Source organism: Vitis vinifera, chromosome 17, assembly GCF_030704535.1.
Source record: "Vitis vinifera cultivar Pinot Noir 40024 chromosome 17, ASM3070453v1".
NCBI classification, from domain to species: domain Eukaryota; kingdom Viridiplantae; phylum Streptophyta; class Magnoliopsida; order Vitales; family Vitaceae; genus Vitis; species Vitis vinifera.
Window position 1 is genome coordinate 19,166,078 of NC_081821.1, and position 23,192 is coordinate 19,189,269.

At 38.3% G+C, this 23,192-nt stretch overlaps 1 protein-coding gene across 4 annotated transcripts in view; it reads right to left on the reverse strand.

The window, feature by feature from the left end:
• The window catches only part of LOC100246030 (probable cyclic nucleotide-gated ion channel 20, chloroplastic), a 119,400-nt gene that overhangs the window by 23,396 nt on the left and 72,812 nt on the right, over nucleotides 1-23,192 (reverse strand). For all 4 annotated transcript variants that reach the window (XM_019226506.2, XM_010665635.3, XM_010665636.3 and 1 more), the window contains one exon: nucleotides 22,535-22,612. In XM_019226506.2, the coding sequence (XP_019082051.1) occupies nucleotides 22,535-22,612 (78 nt within the window). The remainder of the gene's footprint in view (nucleotides 1-22,534; nucleotides 22,613-23,192) is intronic.

Consider the following 23,192-nt stretch of genomic DNA (forward strand, 5'->3'; position numbering starts at 1 on the left):
TAGAAACCATGATTGAATCTCAAACACATAAGTCTGTTATAGTTCACAACCTGAATCCTATCTCTCCTACTCCAAGTCTCCTGCTCCAAACTACTAAATTTGTAAACACTGAGTCGAGTACTCTTCTTTACCTAAACCAATCTTAAACTGTCAATAACAGTGAGTTCATTATTTACTCAATGAAAAAGAAGTCTCAAGAAGATATAGAGCAATGAACACATCCTAAGCTAGTACATTAAACTGAACCGAATTTGGTCCCAAAAGAAACACACCCAAGTAATGCTAATTCTAATCCTAATGAGTTGGAAGATGATGAACTCGATTTGTCAATTGTCATCAGGAAAAGAGTAAGATCTTGTAGAAATCAACCAATTTATAGCTTTATCTCCTATAAGAGTTTGTCACCAGGTTATCGGGCATTTGTTACCAATCTTACAGATATTCGGATTCCCAACGATATCCAAGAATCCCTTCAAATACCTAAATGGAAAACAACCATTGAGGAAGATATTCGAACTCTTGAAAAGAATGGGACATGGGAGCTTACTGAACTTCCAAAAGGAAAGAATCTGGTTAGGAGTAAATAGATCTTCACAGTCAAGTACCAAGAAAATGGGAATGTTGATAGCTACAAAGTTGGACTAGTTGCAAAGGGATTTACGCAATCCTACGGAATTGACTACCAAGAAACCTTTGCTCCAACTGTCAAATTGAACACAATTCATGTCTAGTTGCTACCAATAACGAGTTAGAAGACTGAAATATTGAGTGACAAACGAATCACCTTGGTGTAAATCATGGAGGATCCCATCTATTTCAAATGCCTCCATTGTGTCTTCTAAATCTAAATAAGTCTCCCTTACAACTTCCCAGATTTCTTGCACCGTTTCATAAAGTACAATATTTTCCTCTATGCCATTGTTCATCGAGTTAATTAACCAAGATATGACCATCTTATTCTCAGCCTTCCATCCTTTGAATTTCGGGTCTTCTTTCGTAGGTCAAGCCACTACATCGATGAGGTAGTCATCCTTTCCTCTACCGCATATGAACATCATGACTGCATGAGACCATTGAAGATGGTTTTGCCCATTTAGTTTGTCTCTAGTAACAAGAAGAGCAGCACTATCCGATCCTCCATTGTTGCTCAGAATAGGAGCTTCTTGAGTGGAGGTGACTTCTGAGGTTGAGGAGTCCTTCTTGGTGGCCATTCTGTATTTGGTCATGGACGGATTGAATGGTTCAGAATTAACTCTAATACCATGAAGAAATTTGAGGGAAAAAAAAAATATTCTCTTATTTTTCACTTTACTTACAAATTGATTCTTGCATTGATATTTATGCATGAATGACTAAGGTCATTTGCCTTAGGAAAAAAGAAATTTAATCCTTGATTTTCAGAGAAAGTCTCTCATAAAATCAGGAAATAAAATTAAAATAGGAAACAATTGTATGTAGTACAATTGTATGGTACAACTGGCGGTACAGCTGGCAGTACAGCTAGTGGTACAGCTGGCGGTACAGCAGTACCTTCCGGATTTCCACAATAATCTGTTTGTTGATAGGTTTGTGTGTCTCTCCATGACCAAGTATGAGGGTGCATGTGAGGAAGGGTGTTGAAGAGTATGATATACATTACGGGCCAAAATCCTAATAGCTCAAGCTTTTAGGTGAGTTGGTTATCTAATAGTTTCCAAAATAGATGGAATACTTTATCTCGATGGCAGGAAGCATGTAGTAAGAGGAGTAAATGCTGGGAAACTAAGATGTAAATGCTACAAGTATAAAGTAGACACTATTATATTGGACAAATGTGAAAGAAAAAATAACAAATAGTTAGAAATGAGTTCATTTGACATTAGCAAATATAGTATTAGAAAATCCCAAAATGAGAGTTTGCTATATTAGCTAGGGTAGTGAAACTTGGTTGTCAATTGATTCCTAGTTTAATTTTCACAAGTATAGGACAAGTATGCAAATTATTAAAGAATTTTGGCATAGTAAAGAGGCATATTAAACATTTTAAACTTAAATTTTAGATGGTAATTTAGTCTAAAAGTCATCTTAGAATTCCTTAACAACCCTAAGAGAAATATTCGATCAAAGTTTCCTTTTTTTTATATCTCTTACAGTTTTGTATCCATATCTCCCAATATTCCATGAACTTTTTGAGTGAGATTAATTTTTGTGGGAATATAAACTTCCTCTTACTTCCCAACAAAACAAATTTCACTAATTTTAGCATCAAATGAAGAACATATAGGCTGCACAACTTTATTTCGGCAGAACTTGAGAAATTGTAATTGGTTCAAAAAATTATTTTCTTCAATCGACTTGAAGACACATTAAGTTTCTCAGTCAACCACTGATCTAAGAAGCGCACTAAGATCAATTAAATTGTAGTTTCTAACAATTTTGACAAAGTCCATGGTGATCAATGAGCAGCTCTTATGATTTATTGAGCAATGGGAAATTGCAATTGGATTCAATCACAATTTATTTCTTTAAGAATTTTTTCAGAATTAAACTAAGGTATCTACATTATGTTAAAGAACTTTCCACATATTTATAGTGGTGAAGAATTGAACTCTAGGGTGGGTAAGCACAGTTGGCTCTGGGAGTTTCCTAGCTCTGAAGTTGCTTTCTCTCCTTTGAGCATGTTTGACAATTCATCTATGGTAGTCTCTTTTCGGTGCCCTCCTGCCAGGGGATCTTTTAAAATCTTCGAGTTCTGGGCAGAACATAGTGCTTTCATTCCCTTTGTGAACTCGGTTTGGATTAGAGAGGTGGATGGATACCATTTGTTCAGACTCTGCCGCAATTTGAGAATCCTTAAGCATCCTCAAAATTTTTGATTTAGAGAAATTCGGAATGCTTCCTTTTATGGTCTCTGGGGCATGGGAAAACCTTCTGGACATTTAGTGGCAATTATTTCTTGACCCTTCTATCCTTTCTCTCACTCTATAGGAGGGGGACCTTGTTAATTCCTTTGATTTTCTCTGCAATGCCAAGGAGTCTTTATTGATGTAGAAAGCTAGGATTCATTGACTGAACCTACAGAATGCTGATTCCATTTCTTTTTTTTTTTTCCCTTTCACAATTCTTTGAAAACTTGATTAAAATTGGAACATAATTAATTCCACCTGCTCTGGAGATTAAAAAACAATTGAGTAGGCTGTTTTAATTTTCAAGAATCTGTTTGGTTCTGTTTGGCTCTTCAGAGGAGATAATGCTATAACCTTACAACTTGACTAAAATTTGTGCATCTAGAGGTGCTTCTGTGAGTCAATTGTCACATGCTCTAGCTTGTAGGGGTAAGAAATAGTCAATTCTTGCTTGCTTTAGTGCATAGGCAAAGCTTAGAGCAATAGTGGTTCAGAATTTTCTTAAGCAAAATGGGCTTCTTGACTGAGAGTCCATAAGGCTGTACTGTTATAATAAAGTTCTCATCAAAGAAGTGCATAACTCAGTTCATGAGAGAACTAACTTATTGAAGTCATCAACAATTGATTGAAGAGAATTCAGATTCTGGATTGACTTACTAAAATCTTGAGTAAGGGAATTCAAAGTGCTAGCAATAATACTATTCTTGGCAAGACGGGAAAGCATTTAACATCTATTCTATACCTAGCCCCTTAAACTCAAAAGTTCAACTCTTTTATTAAATTTAATTTGGTAATATTTGAACAGAATTTGATCAAGTCTGTCTTTGATTTGATGAATTTTTGAGAATATTTTTTGTTAAAGGACAGCTTTGCTGTCCACACTTCTTTCCTTATTTTAGCCCACAATTATTTCCTTATTTCTCCATTTATTATTCTGTACAGTTAGCATACATTATTTGACAAATTATAGTTTACATATAAAGGGCTAGAATCATGCGGGAATTTATTTGCTTTTATTTGCTTTCCATGTATTCTTGTAAAGTCTATATATAATATACAAAACTCAAGGCCAAGGGATTCGACCATTCACACAATATTTTGACATGGTATCAGAGTTTGTGTTCTGAACCTAGAGTTTACACGCTTTCTAGTTTTTTTCTTTGGGTTTTCTCAGATTTAACCCTAGGGGCTCTCGGATTTAGCCCTAAGGGCTCTCGGACTCTAGCCCAACTTTTGGGTTCTTTTATTTATTTATTTCTGGTGGTTGTGACAACACATCTGTGGTGTGATCTTGGAGTTTTCTTTGGGTTTCTTTGCTTCTAGGCTCTTGGGGATCTTCGATTATTTGGAGGTTTGTTATTAGATTTAGGCTCTTTGACGATGTTTTTTTTTGTTTCCTAGTCTATTTTTGTCTTCGTAATGTCTAGAGAATATTCTATTATTCGTTTCAATGGCAAAAACTATCTTAGTTGGGAGTTTTAGTTTAAGATGTTTGTGAAAAATAAGAAGCAAGACAGAGTCTCGAAGTCATCTACGGAATCTGAGTACCAGGCAATGTCTCTTGCTTATTCTAAAATCATTTGGCTTCGAGGTTTGCTTGCGGAGTTAGATTTTTCTGAAACCGATCCTACACCTTTACATGCCGATAATACAAGTGCTATTCAGATCATGGTTAATCCTGTCTATCATGAGCGCACAAAGCATATTGAAGTGGACTGTCACTCTATCCGTGCAGCCTTTGAAGCTCGTGTTATCACTCTTCCACATATTTCCACTAACTTACAAATTGTTGATATCTTCACCAAGGCTTTCCCTCGTCATCGACATTGCTTGCTAAGTAGCAAATTGAAGCTTGTTGATCAACCTGCATCAATTTGAAGGGGGCTATCAAAGGACAACTTTGCTGTCCACACTTCTTTCCTTATTTTAGCCCACAATTGTTTCCTTATTTCTCCATTTATTATTCTATACAGTTAGCATACATTATTTGACAGATTATAGTTTACATATATAAGGCTAGAATCATGCGGGAATTTATTTGCTTTTATTTGCTTTCCATGTATAGCATCCTTGTAAAGTCTATATATAATATACAAAACTCAAGGCCAAGGGATTCGACCATTCACACAATATTTTGACATTTACATTCTATTTCCATTTGATTGATGAGTCTATTTGAAGTCCGATGGTTTAGAGGAAAAAAAATATTATAGTTCTCATATTTTCAAGCTACTGCATGGAGTAAGGGAAGCAAACAAGGTAAAATGCTCACCATGGGCAAATTCTACAACCAGGAGGCAGTCTAACTCAGATGAGACTGATAAGAAGTGAAAGATGCAGAGTAATCTTTGGAAGGAGCTAATCATAAACTAACTATAACTATTGAAAGTTAGGGTCCTATAATTTTGGATTTCTTTTCCTTGTAAGACTCTTCTATTACAACTGTAAATTATTTAGGACTTTCTCCTTTTAGGACTCTTCTTGTACAACTGTAAATTAGTTAGGAGATTTGAATTGATTTGAATTATCATGTATATGAGAAATTATCCTTTCCTAGAATAGATGAGGCTAGATATATATAATGATGTATCTCTCGATTTTCGTGAAATAAGAATAATTTATAATTTCACATGGTACCAAAGCCAACTCTAGGTTTTTGGTGTGCTTGGTAAAAATTGAGTGCCACCTATCCATAATTGATTTTTTTTTTTTTTTTTTTTTTTTTTTTTTGTCTTTTGATTCCTCAGCCATCATTGCCCTATTTGATTCCTTGGCCTTCATTGCCTAGGTCTTTCTATTTCATTTTGACTGCGTCCATCACTACTATTATGTTTGAAATGTCAAACCATACTCCTGCCACTAGTTCTATTGAGTTGACATTTGAAGCACCATTGAACCAAACTATCGGGGAATTGCAGAACCTCCAAGCTGCTTATCGCCTTACTGAGAAGAGTTATCTTCAATGGTCTCAGTTGGTATGAACCTTCCTAAAGGGCAGAGGAAAACTGAGCCATTTACTTGGTACAGGACCAAAGTCCAAAGACCCGAAATTTCAGAGTTGGAATGAAGAGGATTCCAAGATCATGTCTTGGATACGGAATTCAATGACCATTGAAATTAGTGGAGCATGTATGTTTTTTACCACAGCTAGGGAAATTTGGGAATCCATACAACAAACATATTCGAAGGTATGAGATTTTGCTCAAATTTTCGAAAGCAAGGTAAAGTTGTAACTAAATAAGCCAATATTATGAAGAATTTGTGATAGGAAATTGACTACTACCATAACTTTCAAATGAAATGCAATGAAGATGAAAAATTCGTAGAAAGAGAATGAATTTTTGAATTTCTTATTGGGCTCAATGTGGAGTTCGATCAAGTGCGAGTCCAGGTTCTAGGAAAAGAGAAGCTTAATGAAGTCATCTCCATGATTCATGCTGAAGAAGGTCGGAGAGGTGTGATGTTCAAATTGTCTTCTATTGATGGTTTTGCCATCGTTGTTGCAAAGCCAAAAAAATTCAGCCCAAATCCTGTCAGAGAAACTCAGCGGTTTGAAGGGTCAAAAAATCTCACCATGAAGAACTTTAGTGTACTAATTGCATGAAGCCTTGACACACCAAAGACAAGTGTTGGAAACTTCATGGAAAACTTCAAAACCTGAATTGGAATGAGGAAAATAAAGCATGGCAGCAACACAATCAAGTAAATATGGGAAATTGTGAAGGAGGCAGCCCTTAAGAAAAGCACGGTTCCAACAACAAAGAATTTGGAGAATTAAACAAGGAAGAGATAGAAAGGTTATGAAATTTTTTGAGTACCCTTGATAAACAGTCAGGTATGTGTTATTTGGCACAAATAGGTAATTCTTCTGTTTCTCGTTCTTTAAGGGCCTTGGATTTGTCCTTTATTGACTCTTAAGTCATTGACTCGGGAGCCACAAACCACATAAGCCGCTCTTCTCACTGTTTCACTTCATATAGTCCTTGCCCCATTAACAAAAATATTTCTATTGCTGATGGTTCCTTCACCACAATTGTTGGTCAATGAAAAATTAATTTCACCCAGTCTATTTTTTATTTTTTATTTTTAGATTGGAAACGACACATAGATTTATTGAAAGATAAAAATAAGTACAAAAAGAAGGATGAGGAATCCTTCCGCCAAAGAAAGCTAAACTACAGTAAATTACACTGAAAAACAAGCGAACACTCTAAAAAGACCACTCCTTATGGAGTACACACCGCTATCCAATCAAGTTGTATCACATTAAGGGGAGTCCCCTTAAAAACCTTGGAACAAAAAGCCCAAAGAGAAGCAAGGAAAACAATAGAGTCCCAAAAATACTCTGAATTCCTAGCTTTATCCTAAAAAATCCTCGCATTTCTTTCCCACCACACAATCCGAATAAGAGCGATGCTTGCAGCTTGCCACAAGGCTATCCCCCTCTTAGAAGAACTAAATCCATTAAATTTGATGGACATCATGTCAAGGATGCTCCTCAGGGGGACCCAATCCATCTTAGCTGACTGAAATAACCTGTGCCACAACCCAATCGTCAAGGAGCAATGAAGAAAAATATGATCTGCTGATTCCCCATGCTTCATGCATAGAATACAAATATCAGGACTAAGGGTTTTGTAGGGTCTTCTCACTTGTAGCATGTCATTAGTATTCACCTTCTTGTGTGCCACCAACCAGACGAAGGACTTCACTTTGAAAAGAACTTGAGAATTCCAAACGAACTTAGAAGGGAAAACCTGAGGAGATCCAGAAAATTGAGATAAAGCTAGAAAGAAGGATTTAACTGAAAAAAGCCCTGAAGAAGATAAGGGCCAAAATCTGTTATCTGGAACTGAAGGAGATAAATGCAATTCATCGAGAGACCGCATAAGGCCTTCTAAGTCCTCTATCTCAGAATCTGTCAGGTTACGACAGAAATTTAAATTCCAAGAGAAAGGACGAGTAGGACCGAGAACTGAAGAAATAGGTATGTTTTTATCCAAGACTACTCTAAATAGTCTTGGATATTGGGTTCCCAAAGGTTGGTCCCCCCACCACAAATCTTCCCAGAACCGAATTCTTTCCCTATTTCCTACCACAAACCGAGTAAACGAGGAAAACTCCTGAAAGACTTGTGTAATAGCCTTCCAAGGACAGCAATGTGACCATCTGACTGAAGTGTTAGCATCCCAACCATTGGAGTGTGAACCATAAATGCTTAGTATGACCTGATGCCATATAGCTGAACCCTCTCTAGGATACCTCCACAACCATTTCCCTAAAAGAGCGAGATTCCTCAGAGAACTATTCCCAAAACCCAAACTCCCTATTTCCTTCGATTTACACACAACATCCCACCTGACTAAATGATCTCTTTTGCCTTCCCCAATCCCTGACCATAAAAAATCCCTTTGCAACCTCTCAATTTTTGCAGCGACTGAAGCGGGTAACTTAAATAAAGAAAGAAAGTAACAGGGCATATGGGTAAGGCAAGATTGGATGAGAGTTATCCTCCCTCCGAAGGATAAGTATGCCTTTTGCCATCCATCTAATCTTCTTGAAATTCTCTCAATCACTGGATCCCAAAATCCACCTGCCCTAGGGTTCCCACCTAAAGGAAGGCCCAGATAGAGTATAGGCCAACCAGAAGCCTTGCATTCAAGCGTCTCAGCCAATCTTGAAAGATGAGCTTGATCCAAATTGATACCATAAATATTACTCTTGTCAAGATTGACCTTAAGCCCAAAAATATGCCCAAATGCTAACAAAAGACTCTTGAGAGTCTACAAATCTTCCTCCCTAGTGCTAGAAAAGAAAATGGTATCATCGGCAAATTACAAATGAGATACCTTAGTTCTGTTACCCACCCTGAAACCCTCCAACATATTTCTCTCCTCTGCTCTCAAAAGCATCCTACTCAGTACATCTGCTACTAAAACAAAAAGAGGGATAAAGGGTCACCTTGTCTTAACCCTCTCGATGCCTTAACCCAACCTTTAGCGCTACCATTCACCAATACTGCATAAGGTACCGAGGATAAACATCCACTCATCCATTTCCTCCATTTAGGACTGAACCCCTTCTTCTCCAACACTTGATCTAAAAAATCCCACCTTACGTGATCGTAAGCCTTTTCAAAGTCAATTTTGAAGACGACACCTTCCTCTCCTGATCGTCTTCTCTCATCCACTATCTCATTTGCTATGAGAACCGCATCCATTATTTGTCTCCCTTGAACAAAAGAGCCTTGAGTAGAGTGGATGGTTTCATGTAGAACCCCTCTTAGACGCCTTGAGAGCACTTTGGCTATTATCTTGTAGAGACTAGTGATCAAACTAATGGGTCTAAAATCTGAGATTTTCTTTGTCGTACTCTTTTTGGGCAGAAGAACAATGAAAGAGGCATTAGTGCTTTGATTGATAACTCCGCTCCTATGAAATTCTGCGAACACTCTCACTAGATCCTCCTTAATCACATCCCAACAGTCTTGGAATACTGCAATAGTAAAGCCATCAAGCCCTGGAGCCTTGTCCCTATCCATCTGAAAAATGGCCTTAGAAATCTCTTCTTCAGTGAAAGGGGCATCCAACCTTATCGCACTCTCTTCCGAAATAGGGGACCAATCTAATCCTTCAATACTCCAAGACTCTCCTATAGGACTTGCGTAGAGTTTTTCAAAGTAAAGTAAGATCTCCTCTGTGATTCTCTCGACATTATTCAACACTAAGCCCCTTTCATTTTCCAACGCCTTGATATATTTCCTATTTCACCTTCCATTAGCCACTTTATGAAAAAACTTAGAGTTGCAATCCCCTTCCTTAACCCATTTCACCCTAGCTTTTTGTCTCCAATGGATTTCCTCCCTCAAAATTAATTCCTCTAGCTCACCTTTTCTTAAGGCTCTTTGATCTAACAATTCAGAGGTGAGACCCCCTTCCTGCTCAATGGCGTCAAAGTTAGCTAAATCATTGAGGATACTTTTTTTCTTTTCATTAAGCTCTCCAAAAGAAAGCTTATTCCATTCCTTCAATTTGGCTTTAACAGATTGTAATCTCCTCATGAACTTGTGGCCTTCCCATCTGTTTCCTTGAAAACCCCTCCACCAATTTCTAAAGTTCTCCTTGAAACTAGGATGTTGTAGCCACATGTTCTCAAATCTAAAAGGTGTTGGGCCCCACATGAACGGGTTGGTATCCAAAGCAATTGGCCAATGATCCGAGGTCCTTCTAATAAGGGCTTCTTGAAGGCCTTAGGGAAAGAGCTGCCCCCACTTATTTGAGTAAAGAAAACGATCTAATCTCTTACACACGGGAGACTCTTGCAAATTTGACCAAGTGAATGATGCATTCCGAAGAGGTGGATTAAGCAATTCACATTCTCTAATAAAACTATCAAAGTCCCTCATGCTTGAAGTTAGCCTAGAGCCCCCCAATTTTTCTGAACTTCTCCTTATGACATTAAAATCTCCGCCCACACACCATAACGGAAAAGTTAGACCATAAATGTCATAAAGTTCCACCCAAAAATCCTTCCTAAATGAGGGACTATTTGGACCATAAACTGCAGAAATCCAAAGAGGTCCATAGCCATCCAAGGCGAACTTGACCGAGATCGAGAAAGAGCTGAATACCACCTCCTCCTTGCACAACTTTTTTGAGTCCCAAATGAACAAAATCTCACCTAAAGCCCCAAACGCCGGGAGAACAACCCAATCCTTATTTCTGACCGTCCAGACACTACTCACAAACCTTCTGTCACACTTCTCCTTTTTTGTTTCCTAAATCATCACAACATCCGGATTCTCTGACCTAAGGAAATCTTTAATCACCCTTCGCTTATTACTTGAACCCCAAACCCCTGGCATTCCAACTGATAATTTTCATGGAAAAACACTCAGACCCTAACCCTCAAAACCAAATCCACCTGGTCTCAATCGCCTATGGGGCCTCTATTCTTCCTCCTAGAGTACACCTTAATGTCCAGAGAGCATAGAACCTCTCGCACTTTAGCCATTTTCCTAGGGGACAGGCCATCAATAAGAAAGTCTCCCGGTGGGGATGCCGCATTATCCCCCGGACTACCTAACATCAGGTTAGAAGACTTCCTAGGGGTAGAGCTCTCGGACAACTGGTTAGAAAAAGCTCTCTGATTCTCCTCCTCAACAAGGACAGGGATGCCAACAAAATTTAAGGAGCCAACACCACCTTTTTCAGGAAAAATTTTAAATTTACCTTGATTTACCGTAGGAGATTGGGAAAGAAAAGCTGAATTTGGGAGATGAGGACCAGAGGGACTCGGCAAATGCTTTTCCAGATTATAAAAAGGAAAGGAATAAGGCTCGGGTGGCTGAGAAGAAAAAGGCTGACTTTCCTCCCTGTTTTCCGTTCCCGGAATTTCACAATTTCCTTCCAAGATGATTCCTTTACCTCTGATTCTTGGAATAGAAGGTGAATCCGTGACTGAAGAACCACGAGGATCGTACCCCGCTCGGCCCGTAAATCCTCCTTTGTCTACTTCGAGATGGGATTTTCGCGAGTCCATCTCTCCTCTTGACGTCGAGGTCTCTTCCTTCGACCAGCTCTTACATTTCCTTGACAGAAGACAGCGGAAGATAGGACTCTCTCTGATACCTCGTATCTTTTGAGATCCCGTTCTGCAATCCACTTCCTGATTGCTGACTTTGCTAAATGGCGATGCGCTCCGTAGGGGAAGAGGCTCGCTGCTACTCCGTTGTGCATGACAGCGATCCATGCTTGGAAGGAAGAGGTTGGACCACATCATCCTTGAATCTATCGTCTTTTCCTCCTGCGTGAAGTCTCCCATCTGAAACCACTGGAGCTTTCCCCTTTCTCGTTGTGCTTTTTTCCTCTCGAGACCTACCTTTCATGCCAGAGGACTTCGGTCCTCCTAGAATTTGGCCCAACCCCGACGGGTCTTTTAACTTACAGCCCATGGTCCGACGCCCGTAGCTAAAGTCTTCTATCTCTGAAGGTGGGCTAAGGTTGGACATAGTCTGGGCCTGTAACTCATCGGCCCGACCAACCTCTCCATATATAACTTCGACGCCGACCCTCTCATCGCCTGGACGAGGCTGCATGGTCGCTTTTGCAGAGGATTGTTTTACAAGATATGTTACATATACCTAAACTTTTGGTTAACCTTGTGTCAATCAATAAATAAATCAAAAATCTAAATTGTTATTTAACCTTTTTCCAAAATTATTGTGCTGCAGGACCAAGCTACAGGGACAATAAATGGGTGTGCTAAGGCAAATGATGAGCTTTACTACCTTGAAAAAACCAATGGATGTGTTAGTAAAAAAAACTAGTCATCTCTATCCTTCTTGACCAAAACTACACCTAATAAAGAGCAAATTTGGCTTCACCGGTTAGTCTTGGACATCTTTCATTTGGAGTTATTAAAACTATATTTCTTTTGTTATTTGAATCAGGGAATGTAAACGATTTCCATTGTGACACTTTTGAATTCATCAAGCATCAACATGTTTCTTTTTCTTTGAGTAATATAAAAACTCCCTTTCCATTTACTTTGGGGTCTGCCTCGAGTTCCGAATGTTTCTAATGCTAAATGGTTTATGTCATTCATTGATGACTATACCAAGGTAACATGGATTTCTTATTAAAACAAAAATCTAAAGTGAGCAATATATTTCCCAGGTTTCATTCCATGGTTAAAAATCAATTTGGGATTTGTATAAGATAATGCAAAGGACTACTTCAATCAAGTCTTATCTCCATACTTCCAAAAAGAGGAGATAATTCATAAGTTCTCTTGTGCTAATAGACCCCAACAAAATTGGTTTGCTAAAAGGAAAAATGGTCATCTTCTAGGTGTTACTCGGGCATTATTGTTCCAAAAGAAGGTACCAAAATCTTATTAGGGAGAAGATGTTTCACTACCCATTTGATAAACAAAGTCTCATCTAGAGTCTTATGATTCAAAAGTTCCATGGAAGCGTTTGCAAAATTATTTCTTTATTGCCTTACCTCCTATAAATTGAGTCTAAAGGTTTTTGGGTGTGTCATTTGTTCACATTCATACGCATAATCATGAGAAGCTAGATCCCACCAAGGTTAAAAATGTTCTGATATATAGACAATTTATCGTTGAAATATCGCGTGTCAGACCCTTTCGACATAATAACCAACAAGGATATCTTGATGAATCGATGTTTCCAGTTTTTTGTCACTGTTTTGGCAATTTATCAATGATATTATGATATTTACCAATATTTCACCAATTTCTTGACTATATTTCACCACATCACCACAAATTTCACTTTAAAAAATTCCAATAATGGTCTTATGGAGAGAGAAGCAATCAGTCCACCTCTGTCAAGCCCAACCCACATCTCAATTGTGCACTTTAATTAAGGCAATCCATAATAAATCCGCATCTGTTTGGTTTCCCATTTCCAATGTGGGATTGTTTCTTCTTGAAGAAGAAAAAATGGTTAAAATTCCAACCCCCAAGATTGAACCCATAACGTGGTGTGCGGAATAAGGTAGTGGTGACCACTAGACCAGATCATGAACTTTGTAACATTTGCACATATAAATATATTTAATATATGTTATAAATTGAAGAATTTCTGAACACCTTTATTGATTATATCCGGTACACACCATACACATATATATACACAAATGACTGAATAAGAAAAAATCAATCTAGCTTAATTCTCTCCTAAAATTAGGAAACTGAATCATAAGGAAATATCCTAAATGATCTCTCCTTTTTTATTCCTAAAATACTTTCCTAAATTAAAATCCTAACTTTGGCATTATTTCAACACTCCCCCTCAAGCTGGAGAATATATATCATATAATCCCAGCTTGCAAGTTAAGTCTTCGAAGTTAGGCCTAGGTAAAGCTTTGGTGAGGATGTCTGCGGTTTGGTGCTTGGTAGGAACATAGTTCAATTTAACCGTCTCACTAGTCACCTTCTCTGTGATGAAGTGTCTGTCAATCTCAACATGCTTGGTCCTGTCATGATGCACGGGGTTCTTTGCTATGCTTATAGCTGCCTGATTATCACACATCATCAGAATTGGAGATGAACTCGTTTGTCCCAGTTCACTAAGAACCCTTTTTATCCAAATCCCTTCACAGATTCCCTGTGCAAGAGCTCTGTACTCAGCTTCTGCACTACTTCTGGTTACAACTGATTGCTTCTTACTCCTCCAGGTAACAAGATTTCCCCAGACAAAAGAACAATATCCAGAAGTGGACCGCCTGTCAATGATGTTTCCTGCCCAATCCGCATCTGAGTATACTTTAGTGTCACGGTTCTCTGTCTTTCTGAAGAATAGACCTTTCCCTGGTGTCATCTTTAAATATCTAAGAATCCTGTAGACTGCTTCCATGTGTTCCTCAGTGGGGCTGTGCATGAATTGACTTACAGCACTCACTGCAAAGCCAATATCTGGCCGAGTATGTGAGAGATAAATCAAGCGCCCGACAAGCCGCTGATATCTCCCCCTGTCTACCGGTGTACTTTCTTTCTCGATACCAAGTTTCTTTTGACTATCCATAGGAGTATCAATTGGTTTGCATCCAAGCATACCGGTCTCCTTAAGAAGATCGAGTATGTATTTTCTTTGAGAGACTACAATTCCCTTCCTTGATCTAGCCACTTCCATACCAAGGAAATATTTCAAATTTCCAAGGTCTTTAACTTCAAACTCTTCTGACAAATACTTCTTCAAATTCTGTAATTCCTCCATATCATTCCCAGATAGAATAATATCATCGACATAGACTATCAATATGGCCATTTTCCCGGCATGAGACTTCTTGACAAATAGAGTATGATCAGCCTGACCTTGTTTGTAACCCAGCTTCAGGACTGCTTTTGTGAATCTATCAAACCAGGCTCGGGGAGATTGTTTAAGGCCGTACAAGGATTTTTGGAGTTTGCAAACCTGATTCTTTACCATACTTTCTTCGAAACCAGGTGGTATTTCCATGTAGACTTCCTCTTCTAGGTCACCATTTAGAAACGCATTTTTTATGTCCAGTTGTTGCAAGCACCAATCTTGATTGACAGCCAATGAGAGAAGAATCCTGATAGTGTTCAGTTTTGCAACAGGAGCAAAAGTCTCCTGATAGTCTATCCCATAGGATTGTGTAAACCCTCTAGCTACCAAACGAGCCTTGAATCTTTCGACTGATCCATCTGCTTTGTATTTTATGGTGAAAATCCACTTGCACCCCACAGATCTCTTCCCAACCGGCAAATCTGTGATAGTCCACGTCCCATTCTTCTCAAGTGCATCAATCTCATCTTGTACTGCCTTCTTCCATTCTGAAATTTTTAATGCCTCTTGTATTGTGTTGGGAACCTGAGTATCATCAAGAGAAGTAGCAAATGCTCTGTAAGATGGTGATAGCCCTTCATACGTAACATAATTCCCAATTGGATGATCTGTACATCTCCTAACACCCTTCCTCAATGCAATCGGCAGAGTAGAATCATCAATGCTGGGAATTAACACCTCTCCAGCCCTATCCTCACCTATGTTCTCTTCAGGAAGACTTGAATTGGAGTCAATATATTGGCCACATGTTGACTGTGATCCGTGCTCTAATTCCTGTCTTTTCCTCCTCCTGATGTAAACTTGTAAGTTCTCATTAGCAAGTTGTGGGGCTATAGGTTGAATAGGCATGGGAGACTGGATGGTCACGGGAGAAGGAACATTTGTGTGCTGGGCTGGCTGGACTGATGACGACATGGGTGTGGACAACTCAGTGGGCGCGAATTGGGAAGGATTTGGTGACTCTGAGTGAAAAGAAGGTACACCCTCAAGACGAGACTCCCAAACTTGATGTTCATTCATGCTCTCCCCCTGAACATGAAATTTGGGATAGAAGAAGACATGTTCAAAGAAAGAGACGTCCATGGTGGTGTAAAATCTTTTGTTGGTTGGAGAATAGCATTTGTACCCTTTTTGGGTTGGAGAATACCCTAGGAAAATGCACTTATTTGCTCGAGGAGCAAATTTGCTACGATTTTGAGGATACACATGAACGAATGCCGTGCAACCAAATACTTTGAGTGGTAAATCAGAAGAGGCGGCACGGGTGTGAGGAAATTGTTTTAAGAAAAGTTGACGTGGGGATTGAAAGGTAAGCACTCTGGATGGCATACGTTTAATCAAATAGGTAGCTGTGAGAATAGCTTCCCCCCAGAAATAGTTTGGAACATTAGAGGAAAACATAAGGCACCGGGCAACGTCCAAGAGATGTCTATTCTTGCGTTCAGCCACCCCATTTTGTTGTGGGGTGTCAACGCAAGAACTTATGTGGATAATGCCGTGATTTTGAAGATAAGTACTGAGACTACTAGTAAAGTATTCCTTTGCATTATCTGACTTGAGGACTTGAATTTTGGAATTGAATTGGTTTTGAACCATAAGATTGAAGGTTTGAAAAATGTGCCCGACCTTTGACTTTTCTTTCATAAGGAAAACCCATGTTACCCGAGTATGATCATCAACGAATGTCACAAACCATCGAGTGCCAGAAATATTTTTTATCCGGGAGGGACCCCACACATCACTATGAACTAGAGAGAAAACAGTCGAAGGTTTGTATGGGATTTGAGGATATACTGTTCGAGTATGCTTTGCAAACTGACAAATTTCACAGTGATAAGATGCTGGATTTTTATTGATAAATAATTTGGGAAACAATTTTGCAAGGTAAACAAAGCTAGGATGACCAAGGCGATAGTGTAACATTATAATCTCACTATCTTTATTGACCTTAGAATTTGACACAGAATTGAAAGACTCTAACATACTCTGAGACTGTACGCAACTTGCTTGAGAGACTTGGTTTGAGAATTGGCCACATAAGAGGAGGTAGAGCCCGGAACACAGTTCAGCACTGCCAATCATCTTCCCCGATTTCAAGTCCTGAAAAACACACGAGTTTGGATAGAATTTAGTAACACATTGGAGATCACGAGCCAATTTGCTAATGGACAAAAGATTACAATCCAAGTTTGGAACATGGAGGACAGAGTCAAGATATAAGTCTTTAGTAAGTTTTATAGAACCTGTCCTGGCAATTTTTGACTTTGAACCATCAGCAATATGGACGGATGAATGACCATTACTTGGCTTGTAATTTTGAAGAATGGCAGCATCTCCTGTCATGTGATCAGAAGCACCTGTGTCCACTATCCACGGCTTCATTCCTCCTCGACTAGCAGTGAGGGCTATCCCGGTAGTACTGCCACTGCCAACTTGGCTTAATAGTTTCTGTAGCATCTCCATCTGCTCTTTGTTGAATGGACTCGGCTCGGGAACAGATGTGCTCTCAGAGTTGGCAGCCACGTGTGCTTTGCCATCTCTGTCAGACCGTGGCTTTGGTTTCCAATCAGCCGGTTTGCCATGAAGCTTCCAGCAAGCCTCCTTATAATGGCCTGGTTTCTTACAATAATCACACCAAGGCCTATCTCGTTTCTGACGATCTCCACCACTACTATTAAATGACCGAGCAGCAAGGGCAGAGCCATCCAATGTTGGGGCAGGTTGCTCTTTGGATCCCATCATCACTTTCTTTCTACTTTCTTCACGCCTAACCTCTGAAAAAGCCTCCCTGAGACTTGGAAGGGGTTTAATGCCCATGATTCGGCCTCTAACATCATCCAATTCCCTGTTTAGTCCTAGGAAGAACTTGAACAGTCTCTTTTGTTCCACAATTTGCCTGTATGTTGCTGCATCATCCGAACATTTCCATGAGTGAGTCTCGAATAAGTCAAGTTGCTGCCAATACCTTGTGAGTGTGTTATAATACTAACTAACTGACTGCTCTCCTTGGCGGAAGTCATGTAGGGCTGATTCAACCTGAAAAAGTTCTGAAATATTTTCAGAACTTGAGTAAGTTTCTTTGGCTGCATCCCATATGTCCTTTGCAGTCCCAAACAGCAAGAAATTTTCTCCTATGTCATTGTTCATGGAATTGATAAGTCATGACATGATCATGCTGTTTTCAATCTTCCACTTCTTGAAACCCGGTTCTGTAGTTTCTGGCATGGCTGCTTCTCCAGTGAGGTACTCATCCTTTCCTTTACCGCAAATGAACAGCAACACAGATTGTGACCACTGTAAATAGTTATGGCCATTTAATTTGTGTCCTGTGATGAGAATAGGAGAGGAATCATTGCCACCAAGGTTTGGAATTTCAGATCTGCCCCCTGATTCTGGTGACGTGACGCTGGATACTTGTGATGATGCCATTCCATATTTTGTCATGGACCGGAAAGGTAGAAGAACACTTCCCAAGGCACGTGCAGGGATTGGAGTTGAGAAAAAATAGCCGGAGGACGCCGGAAAAACTGATCGAAGGGCCCACGGAAGCAAAAGAATCCCAAAAGAGGCACGTGCAGGGCTCGGATGGCAAAAACAGGTAAGAAGGGTGGCTGGTCGGCGTCAGGCGAGCTTGGAGGAGGAAGCGCGTCGCCGAAAAGTGGCTCACGCGCCCTCACGCGCCGGCGCGTGAGATGCAGTCGCCGGCCGGAAAAACGCGCGTGGACGGCGCGTGGATGAGTTTCTGGTTCCGGTGCTTTGGGACAAATTGGAGATCTCCTCCAGGTGCTCCTTGCGGTGTAGAAAAAAACCGTCGCCGGAAAGTTCGCCAGAAAGTTCGCCGGAAAAGTTGCCGGAGGTGAATGTTTTCTGACGACGATTCGACCGACCGGAAAGCGTTTTCTCCCTTGACTCTGAGAATAGGGACTGATGACCGGAATGAGAGATGGCCAGAGAGAGAGATGGTCGGATTGAGAGATGGCCAGAGAGATTTGGCCGGAATGAATGATGGCCTGAATAAGAGGTGGCCAGAAGGGATTAGGGTTTCAGAAAACTGGCTCTGATACCATGAAGAATTTCTGAACACCTTTATTGATTATATTCGGTACACACCATACACATATATATACACAAATGACTGAATAAGAAAAAATCAATCTAGCTTAATTCTCTCCTAAAATTAGGAAACTGAATCATAAGGAAATATCCTAAATGATCTCTCCTTTTTTATTCCTAAAATACTTTCCTAAATTAAAATCCTAACTTTGGCATTATTTCAACATAAATTAAAAGTCACTTTGAATTATTTTACTATCTTTTGTATAATATTAAATACAAGAAAAATATAAATCTATAAATAAAATTACCAATATTTTTAAATTAAAAAAAATACTTATGCATATATTATCATTTTATTTTATATCCTTCAATATAAAAAAACTAAAATATATTATAATTTCAATATAAATCTATAATATATATAATATATATTATTTTTTCAAAGAATACTTATTTTATCATTTCTTAAAGTTTTTCTCAATATTTCTATAAGTTTTTGTAATTTTTTTATCAATTCTTCTCCCATCGATTTTTGTCAAAAATTCCACCAATATTTCCTAATATATCCATAAAATTCAACTACTAATATATTTGTAAAAACTGATATTTTCATCCTTGGATTCAACATCATTGGGATGCATCTTCATGGGGTATTTGCCTACATAAAAGGGCTACAAATGTTATCACCCTCCTTCTAGAAAGTGTTATGTATCTATGGATGTAACCTATGCAGAAAAAAAAAAAAAAAAAAAAATTATTTCTCAGGTTCTTACCTTCAAGGGGAGACATTACCTTTGGAAGATAAAGATCCTTTATCCCCATTACTTGACCTTCTTGTGTTCTCCATGAATTCTGTCCCTTCAAAACCTGATCCAACCCTTGTTGTCATTGACAATTTTGTCTATAATATTCCAACTAAGCTTGAATCAGACCCATCTTCTAAAAACAATGAATGAGATTCCTTTGCTAACACTAGTTTGAAAGCTATTGCTACAAAACGTTTGCAATTTTGCTTAAAGAGAAAAACAACCGCTATTAAACCTATGCATACTCAAGAGTTTGAACCGAGGCCAACTAATAGCTCTATCTCTCTTAGTACTTCAAATGTTGACAATGATCTTAATTTAAATCTTAATTTACCCATTGCCATTAGGAAAGGTACAAGACAATGCACTTAACATTTGTTGTCATTATTTGTGTCATTTGATAACTTCTCCTTGTCCCACAGAAGTTTTCTCATTCATTTGTACATCATAACCACTCCACAAAACCTTGCCGAGGCACTTAACAATGAGAATTAGAGACAAGACATGAGAGTTCAGATGGAGAGTTTGAGAAAAATAGAACATGGGAAATAGTGAAGTTACCTAAGAGGAAGAAACTAGTTAGGTGTAAATGAGTATATATGGTCAAGTACAAAGTTGATGGGCCCCTAGAAAGATATAAAGCTAGGTTGGTAGCCAAAGGCTACACACAAACCTTTGGGTTGATTACCAAGAAACCTTCGCTCCCAAAGCTAAGATGAATACCATGAGGGTGTTATTGTTGTTGGCGGCTTATTTTGGTTGGAGTTTACAACAATTTAATGTAAAAAAATACATTTTTGCATGAGAACTTACAAAAAGAGATCTATATGGAAATTCCTTTGAGTTTTGGCAAAACTCTTTGTAGAACCAAGGTGTGCAATTTTTTTTAAAAAAAAAACCCTTATATGGCTTAAAACAATCTCTAAGAGCATGATTTGGGAGATTTTCTAAAGTGGTGTTAGCAATGAAATACAAAAAAAAAAAAGGGCCAAGGTGATCACACTTTGTTCATCAAGCATTTGGTTTCCAAGGTAGTGACAACTTTATTGGTGTATGGGGATGATATCATTGTAATCGGTAGTGATCCTAAAGAAAAGGAGGCTCTTCAATAGTGTTTAGATGGATAATTTGAGATTAAAGAGATTGATGGATTCAAGTATTTCCTAGGAATCAAAGTGGCTCATGATAAGGAGGGTATCTTTGTGGTAGATTTTCTGAAGTGATGTTAGCAATGAAATACAAACAAATTCAGGGTGATCACACTTTGTTCATGAAGCATTCAGCTTCAAATGGAGTAACAACTTTGATGGTGTATGTGAATGATATCATTGTAATCGGTAATGATCCTAGAGAAAAGGAGGTTCATTAGTAGTATTTAGCTAGAGAATTTAAGATTAAAGAGCTTGGTAGATCAAAGCATTTCCTATTAATCAAAGTGGCTCATGCTAAGGAAGGTATCTTTGCTTCACAACAGAAATATGTGATTAATTTTCGCAAAGAAATCCAGTGGACACCCCCATAGAACCAAACCATAAATTAGAAGAGGCATTAGAGGATGGGACTGTAAATCGTGGCGTGTACCAATGACTAGTGGGAAAATTCATTTATGTAGCACATACTAGACTGAGCATTGCATATGTTTTGAGCATTGTTAGTTACTTTATTTGCAATCCCAAAGACTCTCATCTTCAAGATGCCTATCTGATGCGACACTACCTTAAAGGAACTTCTGATAAAGGGTTGTTGTTTAAATAAGGTACAAAATTGTGCTTGGAAGCCTACACAGGTGTGGATTGTGCTGGTTCAGTTTTGGATAGAAGGTCAACATCGGGATATTGTACTTGGAGGAAATCCAGTCAAATGGTGAAGTAAAAAGCAACCAATGGTCACAAGATCAAACATTGAAGTGGATTTCTGGTAATGATTCATGGAATTTTTGAATTGTTATAGCTTAAAAATTATTTTAGATGATCTTAAGATCGAGTGGGCACACTCTACTATTGTGAAAATGAATCTACAATCAATATCACTCATCATCCGATACAATATGACCAAACAAAACATGTAGAGGTGGATCAACATTTCATAAAGGAGAAGCTTGATAGTGGTGTTATTTCACTCCATATATTAGCACAGGTGGCCAACTTGCAGATGTTCTAACTAAAGGGCTAGTTAATACCACATTTCAAGGAATGATAGGCAAGTTGGGCATGAAGAATCTCTATTCACCATCTTGAAGGGGAGTGTTGAAAGTTTGGGTCCTATAATTTAGTATTTTTCTCCTTTTAGTACTCTTCTTTTACAACTGTAAATTAGTTAGGACTTTTCTCCTTTTAGAACTCTTCTTATACAACTATAAATTAGTTCGTAGATTTGAATTGATTTGAATTACAAGGAATTATCCTTTCCTACAATAGGATGAGGCTAGATATATATTATGGTGTATCTCTTGATTTTTGTGAAATACGCATAATTCAAAGTTTCACAATAACTTCATATTGAAGTTTTAGCATATTTTCTTAAGAAGCAAACAATGATGAGGACTATAAGTGGTGTCAAAATCTTTAAAATAAATAGCAGCAAAGCCTAATAAATTTATCATTTTAAAGTGCATCTTTTAACGTATCTAACAAAGAAAAGTTACGAAGATCAAACCAACTCAAGGCTAGAAGTCTGAGCCTAGCCCAATAAAATCAATCAAGACAAGGATCAATTTTATGAAATTTTGGATCTAATAATGGCAGACCAGAATTTGAACCAAACTAAGGATGGTCCAAATGTTCTGATGGCAGATCTATATCACAAGAAAAATATATTCCAGAGGATAAATAGAAGATATAAAAATTTCTCCTGCAAAAATATGCCAAGTTTTAGAGAACTAAGGTAATTAATAAAGAGAAAAAGGATAAGATAAAAGTATGAGAAGCTCAAAGGGATTAAAATTTTACCTTCTAAGATCTTCAGGCAACCGTCGATGGCTCATCCACTGCTCAACATCACGACGTCGTAGTGACATTTCTAACCTTCTGAAGAAAGAGAACAAATGCCACAATTAGTAACACTTTCCAATTAGAGAATAAAAAGGGTGCAGCTAAAACTTCAATAAGAATGCTGACCACCATATTGAAAACATAGACTTATTGTACCTTAACTAGGGTATTGGGCTTGTAAAAAATGTTTTACTTCCCAAGCAATCACAGCAAAATTGAAAGGTCCAAAACCTTCTATTAGTGCCTGATTAGTCTAAATCACACCATTACTCCAAAAAATACAAATTTTTCATGTTATGAAATCATCATTATAAGATGTGGTACATTACCACAATGGAAGTACATCATTTACCAGAAGTAACTTCTAATGCCGAAGACTTTAAACATACATGTGAGAACTTTTATAACTTCATATTAGTCTCATATTGTCCCTACAAACTATGTTAAACACCTACCTTGTTGGTTTTAGTTGCCTGATAAAATTAAAGATTGGAATGATGTAATGAGTCTAATAGCAGGAGGACACTTTAGACAATAAAAATCATGATCAGGGTTAACAGTGTTATAGCTAAAGACTGAAGACATTAATTTAAGCTTACTTTTGGAAACAAAAAGA